The 25,316-nt window shown below is 35.6% G+C and overlaps 1 protein-coding gene across 7 annotated transcripts in view; it reads right to left on the reverse strand.

Annotated features, from left to right (window-relative positions):
- MAGI2 (membrane associated guanylate kinase, WW and PDZ domain containing 2) overlaps positions 1 to 25,316 on the reverse strand; it is a 1,336,469-nt gene that overhangs the window by 500,246 nt on the left and 810,907 nt on the right. For all 7 annotated transcript variants that reach the window (XM_082473412.1, XM_082473411.1, XM_082473409.1 and 4 more), the window contains exon 4: positions 3,501 to 3,716. In XM_082473412.1, the coding sequence (XP_082329538.1) occupies positions 3,501 to 3,716 (216 nt within the window). The remainder of the gene's footprint in view (positions 1 to 3,500; positions 3,717 to 25,316) is intronic.

Raw genomic sequence — 25,316 nt, forward strand, 5'->3', positions numbered from 1 at the left:
GGTAAATTTCAGCATCTCATTTGTTGAGCAAATATACTGTGATTATGGGACTAGAGATAATATATGTCCTATATGCCTAGCACATTGTATGCATTCATTAAAGGGATGTTGCCATTATTTATTTTATTTTTATTCTTGTAATTTTTGTTATTTAGAATGATAAAACTACATTTCTAAGGGTAGAACTACACTAATTTCCATCACCAAAGTGACGTATATCAGAGAAAGAAACATTTCTGTAATGTAATTTTGAGTAAAAAGAGAGAACCTAGAATAAAATATATTCGTTGATAACATTAGTAGAACTTCGTGGAGAAATTACCTATTTATAAGTGATCACTGGCTTTACATAGATATGGTCTGAAAGAAAAGGAATACATAATTCGATAAACTACAGTTCAAAGGAGAAAAAGATAAAGAAAATGAGTAATGGGTAAATTGAGGACTCTAAAACCTTCATTTACATAGAGAAAATAGTTCATTTTGGTAAAGTATATAAGGAGTTAAAGACTGGTAGGCTTGGTATTTATATACACACAGAATATTATAAAAAACTAGGAATCTTTTATATCCACAGAAGGAAATAAGTTCACTTGCACATGATTTCCAGAAGTGAAAGAAATAAGAAGCCTTTGGTAGGTAAAAATTTATAATTCCATGTTTAAACATGTACAAGTAAAATAGTGGTCATGTGTCTACAAACTGCTAAGAAATATGTTTATGTTTCTATTTGGTGATATAAGACTCAGGATAGTAAAGCAACTAAGATCATGTGTTCTGGATCCAGATTTCCTATGCAGTATTTCCTATTTCCAGTTACTGGGCAAATTATTTAACTGTAGTGTACCTCAGTGTCCTCATCTGTAAAATAGTACCTAACTAATAGGTCTGATAGGAGAATTAAATGAACTAATACACATAATGAGGTTAAGGAGTTCCTAGCACATGGTAAGATCCAAAAGAAGTTAATTATTTAATATTGTTTATTATCATTATCATCAATATTACTTGGAATGGAATGAAATTACCTCAGTAAGCTTTTCTCCCTTTCCAAATGTGCCTCACTATATTATTTATGCTCTAAACTGATGTCTGATATTAATTACTATTACAGGCTCTTACAGGGCAGTGTTAACTAAAATTTAAGCAACAATTTTGTCAGTATTGTTTGAAGTGTCCTGTATCCAACAAATGTGTATGAGAAGAAGACAAAGGCAGGACAAAGACCCTGTGGTAGAAAAAATGTGATGAGGTTCAAATGGTGAAGAGTTGGATAAATGTATATAAGAGGGGGGCAAAGAAAAAGTTTTATCCTAAAGTTTCTCTTGGATAAACATAAAGAAAAACAATGACATTTCTAAAATGGGACTCGTCAAAAGATTTCTAGTAAGGGATGATGGACCAATTTTCTGGTTTGGGGCTGTTTCCTCCATCTTCGAACACTGGGTGAAGAGATGCCTAATTTATACATCTCTCATGTCCCATAATAAGAAAGAAAAAGTAGTATAAGAACACTTGCCAAGCCAGGCTCACAAAACCATGTTTGTGGCATCTGTTGACTATCCAGATATCCCAAAGCTGTCCTGCACAGTTGTTCTCTATCATTGTCAACCTCAGAAGTCCAGAGACAGTCACATGGCTAGGGCTGGTAAAGAAGAGTTCAAATCAGTCCATTTTCCCTGGAGCCTTAAAAACTTCCTAGACTTAGAAATACCCCATTCTTCATGTCTAAGGTATGAGTAGAAGGGAATGGAGCTTTCCAGATCCACTGTGCCCCCCAGTTAAACAAATTTTTAGTTTAAGAATCTGTTGGTCAAGAATGCTTCATTTGATTTGCCCTATACAGAGTAGAAATGAAATACAAATCAATGATTTGGGCCTAATCAAGGCCATATATTTTACATTTTTAACTATAAGGTGTTAACCAGTAAGAAATTCTATAACTGCTCTTTGACACCCAACTTCTACTTCTTTTGTGATTACTTGCTTCCATTTAGCTGAATTGTTTTGCTTCTCACATAAAAGATCAACTAAGAAAACGATGTCCTATCAACTTAATTTAAATCCATTACATGATGAAAAGTAAATATTTTGACAGAGACATTTCAGAATCAAAAAAGAGAAGGTATCTAATTGCTTGATAATTACCAGATCATATTATAGTAAACAAGTTACATTATGCACCCATAGTGATTTTTAGCATTTGTACCCAGAAATCAACGATTGCTAGGGTCAGAGAATAAGTTTTTAACCAATATATTAACGGAGGAAGTTACCCTCCTCTGAGTAACCAAGAGGAAACCACTTTTTAAGGTTTTACACCTTGATTGACACATACTGAATTTTGGTCTCCTTATGTTTAATGAAGAACATTTTTACAGGTATCATGGAAAAAGGAAGGTAAAAAAAAAAATAGGCTTATGAAGCTTTTCTTTGATAAAAATAATTGAGTGTGAAAATTCAAACATTATGTCACTATAGAAGCAGTACAGTGATAAGTAAAAGTACAGACATCAAAGTAGTTGTAGGAAATATCTTAAGAATAATATGTATGCAAGGTACATGTGTTAATATTTTTTCAACAGTTTTAACACAGCCCTTTGATTTTCAATGCCCATTAAAATAATGATATGTCATTATTAAAAAATACCTAAAACAAAACTTTGGAAACTTATTCCAAGATTATAGGCAAAGAGAATGCCATAGTTTAGTTTTGGTAACGTTTAATTATGAATAAGATTATTAAAAAAATCTATTTTATAAATAAAAATTTTGGCACTACATTAGTAAGTATAAGAAAATTGCAAATCCATACCTTGCACAAACACACATATCTAATACTTTTTTTATATATGTGATATGACAGATGATAAATTAAAGGGATAACAAGTCTTTCCCTTGTTCAAGGGTAATTACCTTCACAATGTCACTTGTGAAGATGCTTTCTCCAAACTGTCAGACTGGGTGGTAAGGATCGGGGGATAAATACATGGGCATTATGTAGCTATGGTTATTCTGTGGACTGTATTCACTGACGCCATTAACTAAATCACATGACACAACCTCTATTCACAGAGCTGAAAGTATAGTAAGATTTCTAAGGATAGATTATATCTAATATTAATTAACAAAAATTTTGCAATGTCACACAATCATATTCATGACTATAACACCTTCTAAGATTTAAACCACTCACTATATTGCCATTAATATTGTATAAGTGAAACCAGAAATTGAAGAAGTTGAATGGATTCCTTGATATGTCAAAATTAAAACTAATAAATTGGATACAAGAATCATGTCCTTTCCGTTTTATATCATAATCTTGTCTCCCCAAAGATAACTACAATCATTACATATATACACACACACACACACACACACACACACACCTGAACATATATATGTGAAAAAAATATACATTTGAACACAGGGATAAAATATATATTCAGCTACATCTAGAAGAGCTGATGCACCTATAACAAACGTAAAAGACTAACCTGGTGTTACTACTACTCCATTTCCATTGACCACAGGCCTCTCTTCCTCTTCCTCCTCCGGAGGCTCTATGCTTGCTTTCTCCATGTTGCTCACTGATTTATTCCTTTTTCGTTTTCCTTCAGTGCTTGGAGTGGCTCCAGGAAGTATCTGGTCTGTTACATTTAGTAACAATGGTGCTGGTTCTGCTGGAGGCTTTGGGGTACCGTAGTAATTGTCTGCAAATGATACAAAACATATGAAGTTAAATATTTCTCCCACTGGTGTGCATGATTTGTAAAGAATGGAAATTTTATTAACAAATGTGTATCCTAGTTTATCCATATATATGTATTTTATATATACATACATATATATCATTTTATATCCTTTTATGTTTGTATATAGGTGTTTATTTGTTGCTTCTATTGTATGGGGCTTTAATGCTTAAACAAAGATACAGATCTATCTTCATTTCACCTTAGTGCCAAATCAAAATATAGTCTTAGCTGTTAGTTTCATATGACACATAGCAGTTTCAAATTAATCAAAAATTTTTTATAACAAGCCTTGATTATAATCTTTTTAAAAATAATTATGTCTGAATAGGAGTATGGGTAACGTAGTTTTTAAGCAAATCTTATAACATTCTGGAAAGGCAAAGCACATTGTGCTTTTCTCCAGCTTTCAAAGGGCTCTGGCTGTTGTCCTTGACGTGCACAGCGTCCTGCCTAGAGCTGCGTCTCCATGCCAGTTCAGTGGTTCCCATGACTGCTGACGGTGGGCCGCCTGCTCGAATCATTCTTCAGATTACCACAGCTCTTTTTCCCACAGCTCCATGATCTGAGCTACAGGATCATTTGTTTCCCCCATCAGTCCGTGAGACTTCTAAAAGAGGAGACTAATTCCTATTTATCTCTGTCATAAGAGCCTGGCAAACAGTAACATGGGATATATGCTTACTCTGTGAACATCCTTATATATTCAAAGCAAATTACTTTTATGAAAAAAATAGTTTAAATTTTTGATTGGTAAACGGCACACTAGTGTTTTTTAAAAATCAATGTTACGCTCTTAGCATCAACTTCAAACCCATATTGGTGTTTTCAGTTAATTGAATAATTTATGCACATATTTGCTCACTCATTCATTAAAATCTTTATTTAGTACTGACTGTGCACCCAAGCACTCCAGTATACGTCTGAGAGAAAATGATGACTTATAATACGATCCTTGTCTTCCAGATGCTCAACGGTTTAGTGTGGAAGACAGGCACATTTGACATTAAGCAGATAAGCATTAAAACAGGAAATAGGATTAAGCACTCAATCAAGGAGGCATAGAGGGGGAACCACATCTCATTATCTGCAGAGGCCACTGAAGGCAACTGGGAAAACAGTGTGCTGTGAAAGAAACCAACCCTTAAGTAGAAGTTATGGGGTCTAGATCTGGATTTTCTATATAACTACAATTCAAGCAAGTTATTTACTCAGTAAGGCTCAATTTCTTCATCTATAAATTGGAATGGCAATACTTGTTACAATCACCTGCGTTCTGGGTTGCAAACAACCAAAACATACTCTAGTTAAATTAAAGATAAGGATATGCTGAAAAGGTATGAGATGGCTAGTTGAGGGAAGAGGCTGGAAACCCTTGGGGAAAATGGGCGGAAACAAAGGAGTCCAGTGTGGACACCCAAGCTGCGTCTGCTGGCTGTGGACTCTGAAAGCCTAGCAGGTTCCACTACCACAGGCCATAGAATCACAATACTTCTTATCTAATAAACATAATGTACAACTAGTAAATAGTCCTGCATGTCCCGATAAATAATATAATTTTAAGTAGTGTTCTGAGATCTTCAGTGCTTTTTTTTTTTTATTGGAGTAAAATTGCTTTACAATGTTGTGTTACTTTCTGCTGTACAATGAAGTGAATCAGCTATATGTATACCTATATCCCCTCCCTCTTGGACCTCCCTCCCACCCCAACCCCATCCCACCCATCTAGGTCGTCACAGAGCACCGAGGTGAGCTCCCTGTGCTATACGGCAGGTTCCCACTAGCTATCTGTTTTACACATGGTAGTGTATTTATGTCAAACCTAATCTCCCAACTCGTCCCACCCTCCCCTTCCCCCCTGTGTCCATATGTCCGTTCTCTATGCCTACATCTCTATTCCTGCCCTACAAATAGGTTCATCTGTACCATTTTTCTACATTCTACATTTATGCATTAATATATGATATTTGTTTTTCTCCTTCTGGATTAACTTCACTCTGTATGACAGACTCTAGGTCCATCCACATCTCTACCAATGACCCAATTTTCTTCCTTTTTATGGCTGAGTAATATTCCACTGTATATATGGAACCACATCTTCTTTATCCATTCATCTATCATTGGACATTTACGTTGTTTCCACATCCTGGCTATTGCAAATAGTGCTGCAGTGAACATTGGAGTACATGCGTCATTTTGAATTATGGTTTTCTCAGGGTATATGCCCACGAGTGGGATTGTGGGGTCATATGGCAGTTCTATTTTTAGTTTTTTAAGGAACCTCCATACTGTTCTCCATAGTGGCTGTATCAATTTACATTCCCACCAACAGTCCAAGAGAGGGTGTGGAGAAAAGGGAACCCTCTTCAGTGCTTTTAAGTATATGTAGTACTAAGAAAAATGAATCACACTTCAGTGCTTTTTTTTTTTTTTCCAATTTGTCTTTTAGGGTTTAAATCTCCCTGAGGTAGAAAAATAACCTTTTCCTAATTAGAAATAAATGCATAGCTCAGGCTAAAAATAAATATTAAGTAACAGGTCTGGTTGAATTTATATTCCTAAATAATTACTCCTATTGAATGTGATGTGATTATAAATTATACAGCAATATTCTATTTCTACAATTTATGAAATTAATAGTTTAGGCTAAATTTTAGATGTAAAAGAGTACAAATCATTAGTTAAGACATTAAGATTATCTTTATTAGCAATAATAATAGCAATTTAAAAGAGGCACAGAAATAACCCATGTAGTTACTATACTTGAGAAATATAATTCATGGAAAATAGGCTTTTACCTTAAACCAAATGCATAGAACAAAGAAACCAGAAATACCTAAAAGAAGTTGAAAAATCAGCCAGATGGTCAGGTAGCTAAGTCACTGAAATGATGTCCTGATGTTTAAATATATACAAATCAATATACTAAGGATAAAATGTGCCTTTTACGTAACATACCAGCATGTTTTCAAAAAACAACATCAAAACTATTTAAAAATATAATTTGGAAAAACTGTCCCATTAAGAATGAAGTGCCTCTATGCAGAGTGCCAGGATTTAGAGAATCTAAAACCCAAAATACCACAACAATATGGTGTATGTTTAACAGCACAGATCGTGGTGAGATAAACCTGACTTTGAATCCTGTCTCCCCTAATCTGGCTGCCTCTTTATATCCTTGAATTGATTTAGTTAAAGTGGGACTGTGGGGCTGTAAGATGACTACAGTCACAAAAGTACAGTCACAACTACAACTACTACTATTATTATGACTATCATCACCACAATTTAGTGAGCTGGACACTGTAAAGGGCATTTTACTTCTGAGCGCTTGTATCTGATGGGGATTAGAACGAAGTCATTCTGCCTCTGCAGTTAAAAGAAAATGGAGGCTCTAAAACTATTTTCCAATATTATACACGAAGCAGGTGGAAAACCTATATCCATTTGACTTAGGAACCTCATTTCTTTTCAAAATACTATATTGCCTCTCAAGAGAAAAAAAAAGTACGATGCAGTTTGCAACCTGCTGGGAATTGATGCAGTCCTCTAGGACTTCATTCAAAGCCACAACCAATAAGCAGAAAAATAACACTTTCAAGAGAAAGGCAATGCTTGCTACCAAATGATGAAGCAGGGACATTTTAGGGGATTTTTTCCCTCCTCTCTTCCAAAACTAAGTGGGTGTGTGTGTGTGTGTGTGTTTGGGGAGATGGGGTAGGGATTATAGGCTTTCCTAGCCCACTTTTTACTGACTATACTTGTATTTGTAAAGAGTGGTGTATTCATTAGCACTTTCATGTAAGTTTAATACAAAATTTCAGTAACTTAGTTGTTGAATATGATGACAAAATGGAAATGATACATAACATTGTTCACTTAATTCTATCACAATTAGGATAATCTATAAATTAACATAGTTTAATTTTGAATCAATGCTTGGAAAATAAAAGAGACAATTATTTGAGAAACCTGATTTAACTTGATTTATTCTTCAGCTTTTTAAGTACTTAAAAGAATGGCTATCTTTTTTATAAAGATATAGTTATGAAAGAGTGAAACAGGGTGAATGTCGTCATTTCTTACATTATAAATATGAAAAAGCTTTCCAGAAATTTGAATAAAAAGAATAGTTTATAAAAATGTCAATAATTGGTTTCATAATAATAAAAACATTTACTAAATGACCATTTACACTGAACACTGTTATATTAATTTCCTGCAAGGGGAGAGAGACTAAAACAGACTACATTGTTATGAGCTAACCTCCCTAGAAAATACTTGGAAAATCTAATCCATTACCCACTTTTACGCAGACCTTTCCTAAGTCATCCAGAAGAGATGAAAAGAGCTTTTTTTTTGAAAAGAGCTTTCTAAAATAACTTTTTGTGTACTATACTTGAAGGCTATCACAGAATTACTCCTTTGCTTTCTCTATGCTTGTTAGACCAAATAATCTTTTCAAAAAGTCTTAGTCTAAGTTTTCTAAACAATGTTTTTGTCTTTCTTCTGATCCTTCCCAGCTTTTTTTTCCCCACACTGATTTTAATGGTGAGGCCAAGGGGAAAAAAGGAAGACAAAACAATTTCAATAAATTACAAACTGTTCCCTTTTTTTATCCTTAGTCCTTATTGAAGGGTAATAGATACCAAAATAGTATTTGCTGAGATGCACCATATTCTTTATGTTTGTAAGTTATGATATTATGACAAGAAGTAGGAAAGACACTAAAAACTAATTTTAGGTATGAGGAAATGTGAAAGTGCTCGTAACAAGCTGAAATACTTTGAAATGCTTTTACTTATTTCCAACACCTTTTCCCTTTAAACTAGAGCAGTTTTCATGATAGAAACATGTGATTTGTTATTTAGTTCATTTGGCTTTTTAAGTAATAGACCCAGATGTTGACTCTGTTGTTTCAGTCCTTTGGGTGTATAATAATAACATGTGTAGGTTTTACATCAAATAATCATACATCATTCCACATGGCACCCAAGTGCAGATGGATTTTAGAAAGTACTATTCTTGTCTTCAAGATACCTCACAGATTAAGGTCTTGACCCCCATTCCTCCCCCAATATTCTCAGTGCTTTTATTGCCATTTTGGTAACCAGAAAGAATCAATTTTGGATAATGATTTAGTGGAAGAGAGATGACTGCCTACAGGTACGTTGGGACAGGCATACAACACAGCTCATCACTGAGATCCCCAGACAGCTTAAGAATATGTCCTTGTGTTGGAAAAAATGTGTGGCAAAATTTGAGAGGTTGAAAATCTCATCATTTGTTTTTTACAGTTTTATAAATGGAGCAAATAGTTTGATACTTGGCCTCCTAATGGCACCTGCATAAACTGACTCTGACATTAAACGGAGAGGAGAGATTTGGAGTTCCAGGTCCATGCATAATTAATTTATGTTAGAAAACCTGACAGACCATAAGTAAATAATTATTTTTATCACATCAGAGATTTAGATCTGTATTAATAGAAACAGATAAAGCATGAGAGGATTCTAAATTCAAATTTTAAGACCTGTTAACATATTACACAAGAGAGAGTAATGACTGAAAATTAGTACCAAAAACCTTCATAAGACAGCCTTGCCATGGCAAGAATCACAGTCATATGGCTGCAGAGTTAGTAAATTAGAAATTCTGTAAATACAAAGCAAAGTTAGTAAATGTAACCTCGAAAAATACTTTACTTTTCTAAAATTACACTTCATATCAGAAAATAAGACTCAAAGTCCCACTGTAGAGTGCTTTCGTCAACTGATTTTTGAAGTTATTTTTGTAAGCAGCTCTGATACTTAAATTTGATCTGCCTCTAAAAGGTATCATTTCCTCATCATGTCATATATAGTTAGTAGCTTGAAACCAAAGTGCAAAAAAACTCTGACCTCAAAAGATGATGTATTTTCCTTTTGTGGTGAAAAGCTTTCATCTCACATGTGACGGAAATAGAAAAAAACATTCCAATGGTATTTTGTCACTGATACCTGTGCTAAACAGTAAATTGCTGAATTCTTTGAAAATTCAATGTTAAATGTGACTTTCAAAATGTGGACAATTGTGCAAACAATGTGAAAATTTATGTTTTTTCACATGCAAGAGTGAATTATTCTGCAACAACCCCTACCTAAGAATTTCAAGTTTATTTTAAATTAATGAATGCTGGTTTAATAATATGATCCCCATGCTTTCTGAATTTCACTGTCTTCAGTTCATTAGTACTCTCCAGAAATCATGTAGATGGTTTAACCTAACATTTTCTGAAACTTGTTTTCAAGTTCTCATTGAGTTTCTTGTGTTTCTGACCGAATTTTCATTTATACATGTTAGCCAGTGTTGACAGACACAGGACAAATCTTTGCTAAATGGAACTATCTACAGACTGGTCAGGGTAGGTGGTTTCGTTGTTTAAAGGAAACTAGATACCCTTTCCTTTAGTGACTCTTCCCTCAGGCATTATTCAGAAGAGTTCAGAACATTTCCCACCTGTGCTGAATAAAATACATAAAGAAATCATGCAAAGAAATCCTCAAGAGAACAGAAGGAAGTTACATATGATTTTTCAATGTCAAATATATATCTGCTTTCAAAGTAAAGCATTTGAACATTTATAATTATAGAAACATTAAAAAAAAACTACAAGCCCAATTCACAAGCATATCACATTTAAATAATATTAAATTCCTTAGAGCAGCTCTGTCATAAAAATGTAATATCAGTCACAAATACAAGCCACATATGCCATTTAAAATTTTCTAGTTAGCAACACTAAAAAGGGAAAAAGAAAGGTGAAAATTATTGTAATAATATACGTGACTTTACCCAACATATACAGGATATTATCATTTCAATATAATATAAAAGTTATGAATGCAATATTTTTTACTTTTTTTCTTACTAAGTCTTCATAACCCAGTGTATAGTTTACACTTAAAGCACATTTTAATTCAGACAAGCCCCATTTCGAGTGTTGAAAAGCCGTATGTGCCTAGTGACTACTATGCTGGACAGCACAGCCTTAGACTTTTATCAAATAACATTTTAGGTTACCATATACCACCTGGCTCATTTTTCTCACAAACGATAAAGTGAAAATCTTACTTTAGATGACTGAGAAAACTGAGTAAACACCAAAATACAATGACAACTTCCGGTGACATTGTATCAATGATATTTCTTTTGTTTAATTGCTTTGCTGCACTGAATACATGTAAGATATTATTAAGCACCCAACAGATGTACATTTCATAACAGTGCTCTTCCACCCTGCTTCCTAATCATCCATTTTATCACTGTATCTTGTCTTCACCTGAAAAATCCACTTCTGACTTTATTATCAAGCTATAAGTTAGAAGGTGAAAAAAAGAACAAATGTTTCAAGCAAATAATATACATATGGACTCGTGTGAGGAAACTATCTTATGTTCAAGAATAGGACTGAAGAGCCATTTTTAGTTAGTCACAACCCATAGAGAGAGCACTTGTTGACTCACGGTGATAGTGTAAAAACAGAGAGATTATTCATACGGGTTTTCCTCCCTCTCGATACGTCTGGTAACACACTCTGATTTCGATCATCCATAGTGCTTAGAACCCAGTGCCTCATACTTCTCTCATTAGACTCCTCTTTCATAACCCATGCTGATAATAATTCCAATTTTCTTTTTCTTCTATGTAGTATATATGTCCCATTTCTAATTTTCTTCAGTTCTTGCTAAGTGACTGGATCACCACTCTGATAAACTAATTTCAACTTGATGCCAACACCTAAAATTGGCTTAATATATCTTACAAATTAACAGCTTTTACATCTAATCCAAAAAGTTGATCATGAAATTCGGTCAATTCATTGGGGGAACATATGTTTTAGAAGAACTTATTTTTTGGTGTTCTCAAATCACAATAGGGATATTTTCTTGGGTAGTCAGGGCACCTGGTGAGATACCTGTGATGATCCCTGGGGAACCTAAGCAAAGGTCAATGCAAAGATTTTTGGAAAACAGCACTGAGAAAAAAAAATAATTTGTATTATAATTCCCGTTAGTACCAAATTTACATGTCTACCTTTTTGAATGGAAACCATTTGCAACTGTGTTATTAATGCGACTAGTTGTTTAAGTTTTAAAGTGTCAAGTGAGCTCAGTCCTTAAGAGACAGTCCCTTCATGGCTCAGTAAATAAGAAAGTGGAGGTGAAATTTTGACAAATTTTTAAATGGGCATTTGTGCAAAGCTCAGTGGATTCCTGTGATAGTCATCTTGATTAAATTTACTTCTTCAAAAATTGATAAAGGAAATTGAACCTTTCAAGGACAGTATTATTTTTCCTCACACAGCATTTATGGCTTGTCATATAACTTCCTTCTCTCAATGGTGCTATTAACTGTGATACTATAAAGTTACTAAGAAATTAGGAGACCTCTAAGGCTTTCTTTTGTCACTGTCTTGCAAGTACAATATCTAGCGAAATTCTGATTAATCTTAATTTGATTATTGGTTAATGACTAAAGAAATTTGCCAAATATCTAATTCTTAGTTGCTAATAGAAGTCAGAAAAATTTTACTTCTACTTGGAAAATATGTTTGCTGGATTTTTCCGAGCATGCATAGGAAAGAGTCCAGCAAATATTCAGAGGATCTGGGTCCTAATCAAGGTTCTACCACTAACTTCCTAAAAGACCTTGGATTAGGCATTAAACTCCTCTGAATTTTAGTTTCCTCATTTCTGAAATGACAGAATTGGGTCATAGTTCTAAAGTACTTACCTCCAAAATTCTGCAAATTTGTAAAGGATGTAATGACAACAGGTTATATTTCCTTGCCATCGTATCAGAAAGTCTTGAATCGACAATGAGTAGAGAATGACAATAAATTGTAGCCAACAAGTTAAATTACTTGAGAGCCTGGACTCATTTGCTTTCTTGACACAAATGTGGAGAACTGTCATGTTACTCTCTCTTTATATTTCTTTGCACATTCCCTTCTGGGTAAATGGCTGTGGTTACAGAGTACTTCTATTTTTGTTCCAAGCCTTTCATTTGCATCCATCCCTGTTGGTGAATTAGAAAGCCCCTAAGTAGATCCCTCATAGGATGTGAACTCTAATTACTTTGTGGAAGGCCATATATGAAGTACTTCAACTTTATATTTTAGTCCATGAGATATTTTAAAAATTTATGACTTTTAAGAGTCAACATCTTCTTTGTGACCTGTGAGACATAAATATAAATCCTAGATGTTAGAGTATAGTTAAAGTTGGCAGCGGTGTAGAAGTAGAACCAATTTATGAGCCAGGAAAACAATGAACAACCCAAAAGGTTAAACAAAATAAGAGTTTTTGGTATTTAACTCTAAGGCTTTGTCTGTGTAACTGTAACAAGTCTTTAATAATGCATTTTTTTTTTCTGAATCAATGTACTAACCACCTATGAAAATCAACCTGTGACAAAGACAATTCTGTCAGCACTACTGGCAGTTTATATTTAAAAGTCCAGAAACCAACCGTTAAATCTTTTAAGATATATTTTTTATTGAGGTACACCTCCCACAATCCTCAAATTTTTACATTATAATTTTGCCTTTCACACTATCTTTCTCATTATGTAGTAAATTTGAAAGTATCAGAAACAGAAGTTTATTGTAGAAAGATTGTTGCATTAATGAAGGAAAAGTAGAGGGAGAAATGTGTGGAAAAAAGATCAGAAAAGAAATGGCAAGTAAGAAGAAAAATAAAGAGCAGGAGGAAAAGGAGAAGAAAGAATTGGAGGAAAAGGTTGAAAAAGGAAGATGAGAAGGAGTAGGACGGGGATGGGGATGAGGAGGACTGGGGTGTGCCTTTTCATGATGTTCTAACATTACTCCTGAGTGACCTGCTGGCCCAAAGCCACGCATATGTGCTCATCTGTCATCACCTAATAGCCGATAACGTACTAAGCTACACTGTCCAATATGGCAGCCACTTGTTACAACTGGCTGTTGAGGACTTGAAATGTGGCTGCTTTGAATTGAGAAGCTGTATAAGTGTAAAATCCACACTAGATTTTGAAGAAGATACAAAAAAGTAAAGCGCCCCAGTTATTATTTTTATGTTGATTACATGTCAAAATGATAACGTTTAGATAGATTGCATAACGTTTCAATTCCTCTTCTAGTTCTTGTGAGAAAAAGTAAAACTCAATACCTAGTCAGTGACTGGTAGCAGATAATGGCATCCATAACTAATAAGAGCTGGTGAAGGTGAGGGTAAGAGTCAATCCAAAGATCCAGGACAATAATAGACACTTGATGGGCAAGAGGCTCAGCCAGGAAAAGGTTTCAAGGGTCACCAGGGGGGTTGAGACTCTCATAAGCTGACCTAGCTAATTATTCTGTCATTTATTTAGCTAATATTTACTGAGAGCCTACTATGTGCCAGGCATAAATTATCTCAACAATGATGAAAAAACAAGCAAGTCCTCTTTGAGCTTACCTTCTACTGAGGAGACAGATATTAGTCAAATAATCACACAAATACTAAATTACAAATTGACAATGACTATAAAGGTCAAGTAGTGGTGTTCTGAGAACTCTGAGAAGAGTTCAAGTTAGGCTTGTTAAGGAAAAAAAAATGGCATATGATTAAAAACCCAGTTCCCTCCCCTCCATCTGGGCCGAAATATTTCTGGGTCAATACAGATTTTTAAGAAATGCATGTGGCTTTTCTAACGATAAGAAATAAAATTTCTTTATTGTTTCTGAAACTTGTCCCAAGGACTTCTCTGAAGGTTAAATAGCTGAGCTAGACGGAAGTTGATATATATGTGAATATGTGCGTGTTTACGTGTGTGTTCTTCCCCCAAACAAACCTAGTTGCTTATAAAAGTTAATTGTAAAATTTCTGCTAACTAGTTAGCCAGATCAGTTTCCCCTTTCTCAATTTAACTCAAGACATATTCTATGTTGTAAAATACTTCTGACATTCCAATAACTCAAGGGCTATGTGGTTTGAAATTTAAAGTTTGGTTTTTGATGATATGAAACTAACTGAAGGTATATTTGATGGCAGATATCTCTCCCCACACTCCCTTGGTACTACACTAATATGGCCTTTCTTTCCAGACTGATAACCAGTGTGGACTACTCATTTATTGCTTCTGACAGTGGGGACAGGGGTGGAGTCAGTGAAAGGCCAGCTTCCCATGGCACTGATGTCTAAATTGATATTAGAAAGGTGAGTAGAATCTAGTAAAGCTTCAAGACATGCAAGAAAAGCATTCCAGGCTGAAGGAATACATTTGCAAAAGCCCTGGCTTTAGAGGAAGAACAGTTCCTTAGAAGAACTAAAAAGGAGAACAACGTGCTTGGTGCCAACAACAAGGGGAGCCCTGAGGTTAGAGATCACATGGAGCCTAAAGGTTTTGTTAAAGTTTTGGGTTAATTTTCAAAAAGTGAAGGGAAGGTTTTAAAAGACATTCAGATTTGTTTTTTCAAGTAGATTGCCAGGCTGCAGCATGTAGAATGGATTGGAAGCTGCAAGAGGGGAAATCTTGAGGTCAATGAGGGGTTTATGGCAGGGGTGCAATGATGGTGACTTGGGCTATTGGGAGGTGATAGATGTGGGGGCAATGATGATAATCAGTTAGGGTTCAAAGGACAAAACCAAAGAAACAAAATAATGTTTAGGTAGGAACTAATATTAGCAACTTGCCTAAAGAACTGTTAGTCTTTTCATGATGACCTCCCCTTCTTTCTCTTGGAAATAAGAAATTTTGGACAGAACCTCTAAATTTGCTCCGATACTCAGGATTTCTTTATGTGCTGTGGATTGGCATGACCGTGCTGCAGTATGGACTTTTTTCCTTGAAACATTAGAGAATTCTTTAAGTCTTAATTTCCTTCACAAATATTCAGGTGCTGATTGGTGCCCCTATCAGAGTTTGTTTATACCTCTTGCTACAGCTTTTACATCTTATTGTAATTATTTACTTAATGCCTGCATAGCACTAAGTTTTGGCTTCTCAACAGGTGCCATTTATCAGTTAGCTTTGTTTTCCCAGCATCTAGAATAACACTGGCACATGGTCAATACTGAGTAAGTGAATTCTTCCACTGATGGGACACTCACACCCTGTAAAGAAGGATGCAACCCTGGTCACTATTTCTTGACTTGGAATTTTGATAGAAATGTAAATTCCCAGGCCCCACTCCCCATCTCCTAATCAGAAGCTCTGGGCTTGGGTCACTTTAGGTCATTCTGATACACATTAATATCTGAGAACCACTGCTTTGGAGGACTGCCTCAACGGGAGGGAGACCAATAGGATGAGATTTATTTTAAAAGGCCAGCATAAGAGAGATTCAAGTAGCCTATTTCAGGATCTCTTATCATTCTTTCTTCTAAGTAGTCTCTATAAAAAGCTGCAAGACAACATAGGTGTTTGTTAGTATTAAAATTCTGATATGCAAACCTATCTATGTTAGGGGTTAGCAAAATCGTTTTGTAAAGAGACAGAGAATAAATATTTTAGGCTTTTTTAGGCATATGGTTTCTGGCATAACTACTCAATTTTGCTGTTGTAATGTGCAAGCAGCTACAGATAGTACATAAGTGAATGGGTATGGCTGTGCTCCAATAAAACATTATTTATGGATGCTAAAATTTCAATATCATATGCTTTTCATGTGACACAAATATTATTATTTTGATTTCTTATATGATTTAAAACAAAAGCCATTCTTACTTTGTGAGCTGTACCAAAGTAGGTGTTGAAGTGGATTTGGCCCACAGGATGTAGATTGCCATCTCCCTGGTCTATGGAATAATCAGTTACCAACACACAATTTTCCAAGCATAGATATTGACTCATAAATTGAGCATTTAATATGTGCCCAGCAAATAAGCAATACAGATAAAGCACTTGTCCTCAGGGAACTTAAGAGTCCAGAGGAGAAAAGCTATTAAAAATTAACCAAATAAATAAGATAAATAAAGGACACGCTAGAGTGCTTAAGAGAGGTCAATAGAGAAACCTACTTTAGGTAGGGTGGGCAAGAAAGATCTGTCTGAGAAGGTACTGTTTAAACTGAGATCAGAAGGATGAGAATGTGCCTATTGTATAAACAGCCAGGAGAAGAGGGTTACAGGTTGAAGAATAACAAGAATAAAGTTGATGGGATAGGAAGAGCTTCATGTAATAATAAGTGTGGAGGAGAGGGGCAGGATTCAACTGGAAAGACAGAGAGGAAGCAGATCCTACAGGGCCTTGTCAGTCAAGCCAAGGGATTTGGAAAGGTTTTACAGAGGGGAAACATATGATTTTACTTAAGGTTCTAAAAGGTTATTCATCCTTGTTGCTATGTGGAAATAGAGTTGGAGGGGAACAAGAGACATGGGAGATGGTTTGGAGATGGATGAAAGGGGTGTTTGTGTGTGTGTGTGTGTGTGTGTGTGTGTGTGTGTGTGTGTGTGTGTATTACCATCAGACATCGGATATCATTAAAACTGAAATACTCATGCAGAAAACTCAGTAAAACAAAATAATTTCTCAAGCCCAAATTGATAATCCTAAAATTGCAGACTCTAAGAACACATTCAACACTAGAGAATCTGAGCAGTTTTTGGAGGTCAGTGGGATAGGATTTGATCTAAATATAGAACAAAATCTTCTAGGAAGAGGATAGAAAGCATCATTTAACATTTTTCATTAGCTAAAGAATGATATTGTTTATGTGAATATAGACAAGTAAAGGAACTCTGAAAAGGCAGGTAGGCCTCATGAATGAATAAGCTTTGATAGCTTACTGTGCACCGAAGAGCTATTCAATCCAGCTCAATAATGACATTTTTTTCTATTACCAGAGGCATTTATGTAATAACACAATCCTGTTAGTAGATCCGTCTAAATTGATATCAAAAGGACAATTAAAACTGGCACTCAGGCTACAACTACTACTCAGTGTGGTAGGTTGGAATGTATTGAACGTCATTTTTCAAAAAGGTATACTGTTAGTATCGGAGCATAAATGCTAATTAGAGTAATGACTTCCTTCAGCAATTTCCTTTTTATGAGGCCATTTGGATCAGGTTCTCTCCTCCATATAAAAGGGCAAATCCTTATTAATTTAGATGATTACCTCATAGGAATAAATACTAAGGGAAAACAATACCACAGGTCCAGCTTACCATTTCTCCCCCATTACTCCACGTCTCTGATATGGTGATAACAAGATGAGAACACGCAACATTTTTCTTCTACAGTGGTTCACATGTCCCTACTAATCTTCCCCAACAACCTTCTTGTTCCCAGAAAAGAAAGCTAAATTCATATTTGGAAGTTCCATTAAAAAAAGTGACTGTTGATGAAGAATATGGACCAGGGGCATTTTAGTTCGTGTCTTTATTTAGAAACACTGGGAATCCACTGCCAGTAACTAAGGTAGATAATTGCCCATGTAAATTTTATACGAATCAATTGAAGCACTGCTTAGAAAAAAAAAAAAAAAGTAACCCAAAGCAAATCCTTACACCATTCACTTACATTCACGTCACGAGAAACCAATAGCCTAAGTGTGACTGTGAGTTTCAAGAAACGATCTCTGTGCTTTGGGCTGGAGGCAGCATGCTGAAATTCCTGAATTACACCTCTTCCAACAGGAGGCTTTGATGGCTCCAGGGCCTTGAATGGAATATCAAACTTCTCACCCAAAGGTCATTGGCTCCAATTTGGCCTAAACTGGTAGTGACTAAAAGTTATTATTGATAGACAGCTGTTCAGCTGTTCAACAAAACGAACTGGTGGTCTCAGTGTAATTTCTAAAAGACAGGTATCTGCGTCAGGAACTTGTGATTACCTCAGGCTCCAAGGTGGATAGTTTTAGACAGGAGTCAAGACATTGACTGAAAGGAGATATTCCACCACCTTCTAGCCTTTACAAATGGTCTTTTTAGATGGGAACAGCCAAACGTTTTAGGACAAATGGCAAGAAGTTCATTACCTGATAGTTTCTCATTTTTAAGGTAAGGCTACATTGGTATCTGACAGCAATCTCTCCAAATATCTATGCTTATGTTTAAATAAGATATCACAGATTTTAATGAGAAATGAGAAGGAGAAGATTTTATTAAAATAACTTAGACTCTTGCTACTCAAAGTGTGATCTGAAGACAGACAGCATCAGCATCACCCGAGAGTTCATTAGAATTGCAAGCTCTCAAGCTCACTCCAGATATATTGACTCAGAATCTGCATTTTAACAAGATCTTCAGGTAATCCAGATGCACAATAAAGTCTGAGGAGTGCAATGTGTCTTGAGGACACATTGTACAGCTGCTCACTGAACACAAAGTGTACTCTATAAATGTACATTGATGACACAAATAAAGACCTGAATACTGTTTCTGTATGTTAATTTCATAATCTTGTATCCCAGCTGTTTGTATTACTTACGTTGCCACTTAAAAAATTGCCTGCCTATTTATTGTCTTAGCATCCCTCTTAGAATTTAGGCTCCTAGAGGTCAGGGATCCAACCTGGCATTCCAGTTGAGTCCAATCTAGGTTATATCAATTGAATAATGGAAGTTGCAATTATAAGTCTTCATCATCTTATGTTAAATTAAGTCATATTAAGTAATCTTATTCTCAAGCAATAGTAGTTTAAACAGACTGTGTTTACCTGAGAGACCTGAAGAGCTATTACGATGCCCTGGATCATTAACTAGCAGTAAATTGCTAAACCACTATTTAATGACTTTGATAGCAAAGTATTAATACATGATGAGAGTATTTTGTTCACTCTGTTAAACTAGTAACAAACACAAAATGAAACACTCAGACCAATTTTTAAAATGGCCTTGTGTAGCACATATTGTTATTTATTACATTTCATTAAATTTAGTCAACACGAGACTGATTAACTGGGATATATTTAAAATTTGGGTTATTATTTTATTTGTATGAATGTTTACAGTAACTGTCTCTCAAAGAAAAAATGTAAAAATGCATTAACTTTATGGTATTAATACATCATTCAGCCTCAAGTTGAGCTGCTCCCTAGAATCTGGGGCTTCTATTCTAAAAATAAACCCCCAAATTTTAATAATGTATTGAACATTTTCTCCAACACACATTTTACTGCCCTATTCAAATTATTCAGATAAAAAAATGTGGATACCCAAGGTTTTCATAAGAGGCTCTCAAGTTAGCGAGATCTATTAGCTGGGCAAGTTCCCTTAATTCTCTAAACCCATATTTCAACATTTGGTTGTTTGTATTTTAAGAAAATGGTAAAACCAAGTTCGTGTAACTATTCTGAGCATTTAATGAGATGAACATTAACAAGTTTTTTGGCATATAATAAGTACTTCATGGTTGTTTGCTACTAATTTCTATTAATACTTCTACTAATATTACTTCTCTTAATACTATTTCTATTACTTTTAGCACTATGACAACAACAACTACTACTACTACTACTACAACTACAGCTACTTCCGGTACAATATTTACTTTGAGATCACTGGGTTGCATACCAGATTTTATAATAATTGAACATACAAGAACCACTCTTACACAGTTCACCAGGTAATATCAAAACATAAAGCTCTGAATTAAAGAAAAACTTAAAGATATATAAGCCTGCAGGTATAATTACATTTTCTATTAATGCTAAAGATTTGCAATTATGGCTTAATGCGATCTTGGCCTTTCTTTAGGCTTAGAAAATTAAACATTTGATTATGCTTGGTTAGGAATATTGCCAACAGCTGTTGCCCCCTACACCCTTTCCCTTAATAGAAAAGAATGATCCTTTATCATACCAGTTGTTGCAGGGCCTCATCTCTCTCCTTCTACCTAGAAGCAGTATAACCTAGAATAAAAGCAGGACCCATGGACTCAGACAAACATGGGTTCAAATCTGGGCTCTGCCACATGGTAGCTGTGTAACCCTGAACATGTTGTAACATCTATAAAACAGGAATAATGAATAATAGTACCTTCCACGTAGCATTGTTGTGAGGAGAGAAAATTAGATGTTGCATGCTTTTGCATAGCACTCAACATTGTGCAGTGGTCATGGTTAAATAACTCATAAATGCTATTATTATTGCCTAGACTTGAAGTATTTAAAAAAGGCAGAGTTTCTGCCCAGGGGTCGCACTCACTTAATTTTATGCTCAGTAGAGGACACCTTTCAAAGGCCTGACTTTAGGAACTGGTGAACCCAGACTGCCCAACCTTTTGGGCTTCTTTTTTTCTCACCTCTAGGATTGGGTTCTCTGGAGAATCCTGACTCATACAATGCTTTTAACATGCCTTAGTTCACGGTAACCCACTGACTTGTCAATCCTTTCTCTAGCTTATTGATTTTGCCTTTGGAGTTAGAAAGGGTCTTGAATGACTTTGTAGTCCAAACTCTCATTCCACGTACTCCAGTTAGGTCTGCTTTTCCTGTTCATTCAGCCTCTGTTTCTAGCACTTCCAATGTTTTACTTTCACTGTATAATTAAGCAACCTGTTTTGTTCCTGGATAGCTCTTAATTATGAGACACTTCTTCCTTCTGCTGAACAGATATCTTTGTTCCCTATTACATAAAACTAATAATACTGATTTTGGTTTTGGGAGCAAAATAGAATAAGCTTAAAGGTTATTCCACATGATGGATTTTCAGATACTTCAAGATTGCTGTCATATCTTTATTCTTAAATGTAGTGTTGAACAGAACTAGACAAGGGGCTGGAGACATTGTCTTACCAATACTGAAGACAGTGGGGCTATTACTTTCTACTTTGATTTGGATATTATCCAATTATTAAATAAAACTTGAATGACTATCTGGGGTTAGGTAGAAAGAATTTACCTTTGGTCCAACTTCTAAGATGAGATTGCTAAGAAAACCCTGGTGGTTTTTAAAACTTATGTGTCCTTTTACCTTCCATGAATCTTTTAAACCTCAGTTAATTGAAGAAAAAGGTTTCTCCTCTCATTTTCTATAAATAGATGGCTAATAACTTTAAAATTCTTCTATTAGCATCTTGTCCTACAAAAGCAGGCTTCCTCTTTTTAGAGGCCTGGTTTGACAAAACTCCTGGACTTTGATGAAGAGAAAAGCTGACAGATGAAAGCTATCCTGGAACTATCAGTTAGCTCTTGTTCCTAGAATTGGCCTGGCACTCACAGCTAGGCCTCAGTGTTCTCCTGTCAAACATCAACAATTTCACAGAACACCAACTTCAGACAAGACCATTCTGGGACTATGATGGATCAATCGAAAAACAAGACCACCCTCTGCTGTGTCTTTCTTAATGACAGCATTAGCCTTGCTTCATCCTTCCACCTTCTAGATAAGAATTATTTAGATGCCCAACCAGAAAATCATCCCTGCTTCCTCACAGCATTCAATCCAGAGAAAAGTGCCACTTCCTTGAGCCCTCCTTAAATTCGCCTAATGCAAAGCCAGTTCCTAAATCTTCCTCCTGAGATGTCCCGCACTTCCCCACAGTGTGCGCTCTCCCTCACTGCAATGAGGCAATAGACCCACTTTGTTCAACTACAGGTGTGTTCCTGGTGATCTTGGCTGACAGACACTGACGTCTTGTTACTGAGGTGACACATAAAATAAAAAGAACACTCACTGGAATTTTACCAAATGTAAACCTTACTATAAATTTCTTATGGCCTCTAAATCACAACTGTAATAAATCTAGACACAATGATGCCAATTTGGACATTAAATCCGTTAGTAAGGGCCCATTTGCATGTTTGTTATCACGAACTAAAAATCATTTTCTGATGGGACTATTGATCTTGCCTTCTCTAGAGTTTTACTCTTGACTTCCTTCCGAGCAGAACTTAGATGACCTTTTGTTCAGGCACCTGAGTTTTCATAAGAGAATCAATCCTATCTTCCATCAGCTGATAAAGCATTTAATGCTCCACTTGACTGGCAATAGGGCACTAGTACATCAGATACACCTCAGAAAGGATGATCCTGGACTTAGGGCTGCTCAATACATTTCAAAAGCTCAACCAAGAAAAACAATAGTTGTGAAGGGTTACCAGGAAGATACACAGTCCATATATTCTTCTAGATACTCTAAAATCTACCCCTGGAATAAGGCGGACCAGTAGAAAACTGTTAATACCTAGATCTCATGACATTGACTCCCCAGATAAGAGTTTTACCCAGTTGCGTTTTTGTACCTTTCTATTGGAATATTGAAAACACACTCTTTAAAATTTTCTAGACTGATGCATACCAAGTTTACTTTTTTTTTTTTTAAAGTAGTCACATTACATAAGCTTGTAGATCATGAAAACTTCTAAGTCTCTTCCACAAGATCTGCTGTCAAGCCAGATGTCTTGCTTTTGCATTACTCTACAGGATCTAATGCTTGCTTAGTTAGTTAAAATGTTCCTCTTTGTACCTACTTTGCATCTGAATTATATTTCCAGCATGGATAATCTGAGAGCCACATACATAAGTAATATTCCTACTGCATGTCTACCTCCAAAGGAGACAATTTTGAGGAGACCATCCTGAGAAAGAACCTTCCAGGCTTTCATGAGACACTAAAAGAGTAACTGCCCATCTAACTACTGAGCTTGAAGTGAATTATATGTAAGTTTAAAATACATTCCAAAAAGCCAAATAGGAGTGGTTTTTGGAGATTCACCAGTTTGCACTGTCAATGAAATAAAAGGCCTATTTGCTTTGACCACTTTGATTTGGCAATCTGAGTTGAAGAAAAACAAACCTAAAAAGTATAAAGAAAGAAGCCATAGATTTTTAGATAAACATTTTTCTTTTAACTCTGAAATACATCACATAAAAACATATAGGCCAGCATGACAGTAAAAGCAACCTTTATAAGAAGCTGTAAAGATTAAAATGAGACACTACAAAGGCACTGTGTGGTGTTCTGGTTGACAGAAAGGGTGTCTGTGGCTGCCATATTGTAACTGCTTATTTTAAAAACTATACGTCTATGATTCATCCCAGCTAACAATGAGGCAGGCAGAGACACTTGTGTTTGAAACACTACAGAAGGTGGGAGTACATCAGGATTGATCCAGCCAGAGTTCCCTGAGCCAGTGTGGAACATGAAGCCAAAATCCACTGGCAAGAGCAAGACTCAAATGCTGGGCACGGCAAATACAAGCAACAAATCTGAAGGCTCAGAAGCAAGTTCAAAGGCAGGGTCTAAAATCGAGTAAAGTGGCAGAGCAAGCAGAAGTTGCCCACAAAAGAGTGGTGAGCTCTGGGTAATTTCTGTGAATAGCAGTGGGTATTTGTGGTTGGCTTGTAAGAATTATGGTTAGTATGGTGTGTAGGAGGGTAAGATGGTCTTAAAAACTAAAAGAGGTAAAGGAGGAAAATTCACAAGTTGGCTATAAAATTGACTTTAAATGTAACAAATGCCAAAGTGCATTCCAGAACTCAGGTTTGGCCTTTCATAAAAGGGTGACAACTCAGGCTTTTTAAGGTAGCAAAATTTTGTACATACCCATCTATTAACAGTCAGTCTTGCAATTATGATATACTTTGACTACATAAACATTTTTCATTGCTTTATTTTAATGATCACAGCACAGTTAATCATTTTAGAGTTTTCCATACTACTATCCACACTATCCTAATTTTTTTTCATAAATGGGAGAAATATGTTTACTGTGAACTATGTAAAATGTTTATGGTCACCTTGGAAATGCAACTGGGTTTCCTGTCAGAAGTGACTTCAACAGGAAAGTCAGTTAAGGAAAATGTAACTATCCTTCAAATAAATAAATAATGTGGAGATCTCTGTCATAACATATTACTGGTGGAAGGTAAATTTGTACTCATAGAAACAAAATAATACCTTCTTTCTTTAAAACTCTGTCTCTAACAAATCAGACTGAACAATCCAAACATAAGTTAGATTATCTCATTACAGCTACTGAGCCCCTACAATGTTCTAGACACTGTCCTGTGTGTTATACACATTGATTAAGACACTCAACAGCTCCATGACACAGGCATTTCTACAGACAAGTAAACCAAAGCTCAGAGAGTTAATTATTTTGCCTCAAATCACACAGCTACCATGTGGCAGAGATAGGATTTGGATATTGAAGAAATCTGAAGTTTTATTTCATCTACTCTGACACATTGCTTCCTACTCTGTGTATCTGACCTACACCAGGAAAAAGAAAGGCAGTGGGCCCCAGGGGCAGTGGAGGATATTTCCACAGGAAGAAGAGGTATGGTTTCCAAGGCTCAACATGAGTCTGACCTCAGCCCTGCAGTGGTGTTTCTATAAGGTCGTGACTACTTAGTAAAATCTGTTGGTTATATTTTCTTCCCATTTCTATTCCTGAAAATGTATTACCCTTTGTTAAAAAACAATGAAGAAAGCACTAAGTTATCACTGGTGGAAATGCATTCTGAGACGTTCTCCAGGGAGCAGAGATAGATTGGTATAGGTATTGACCCAAAGGTAATCTCTTAAGTGCTTCCATTTTTGTTGAAAGGAAAAATATTTGGATGCAGAGTAGTCATGATTACACAGAACTAGTTGCCTTTGAAAAGAT

The sequence above is a fragment of the Balaenoptera physalus genome, assembly GCF_965194825.1.
Source record: "Balaenoptera physalus genome assembly, chromosome: 8".
NCBI lineage: Eukaryota > Metazoa > Chordata > Mammalia > Artiodactyla > Balaenopteridae > Balaenoptera > Balaenoptera physalus.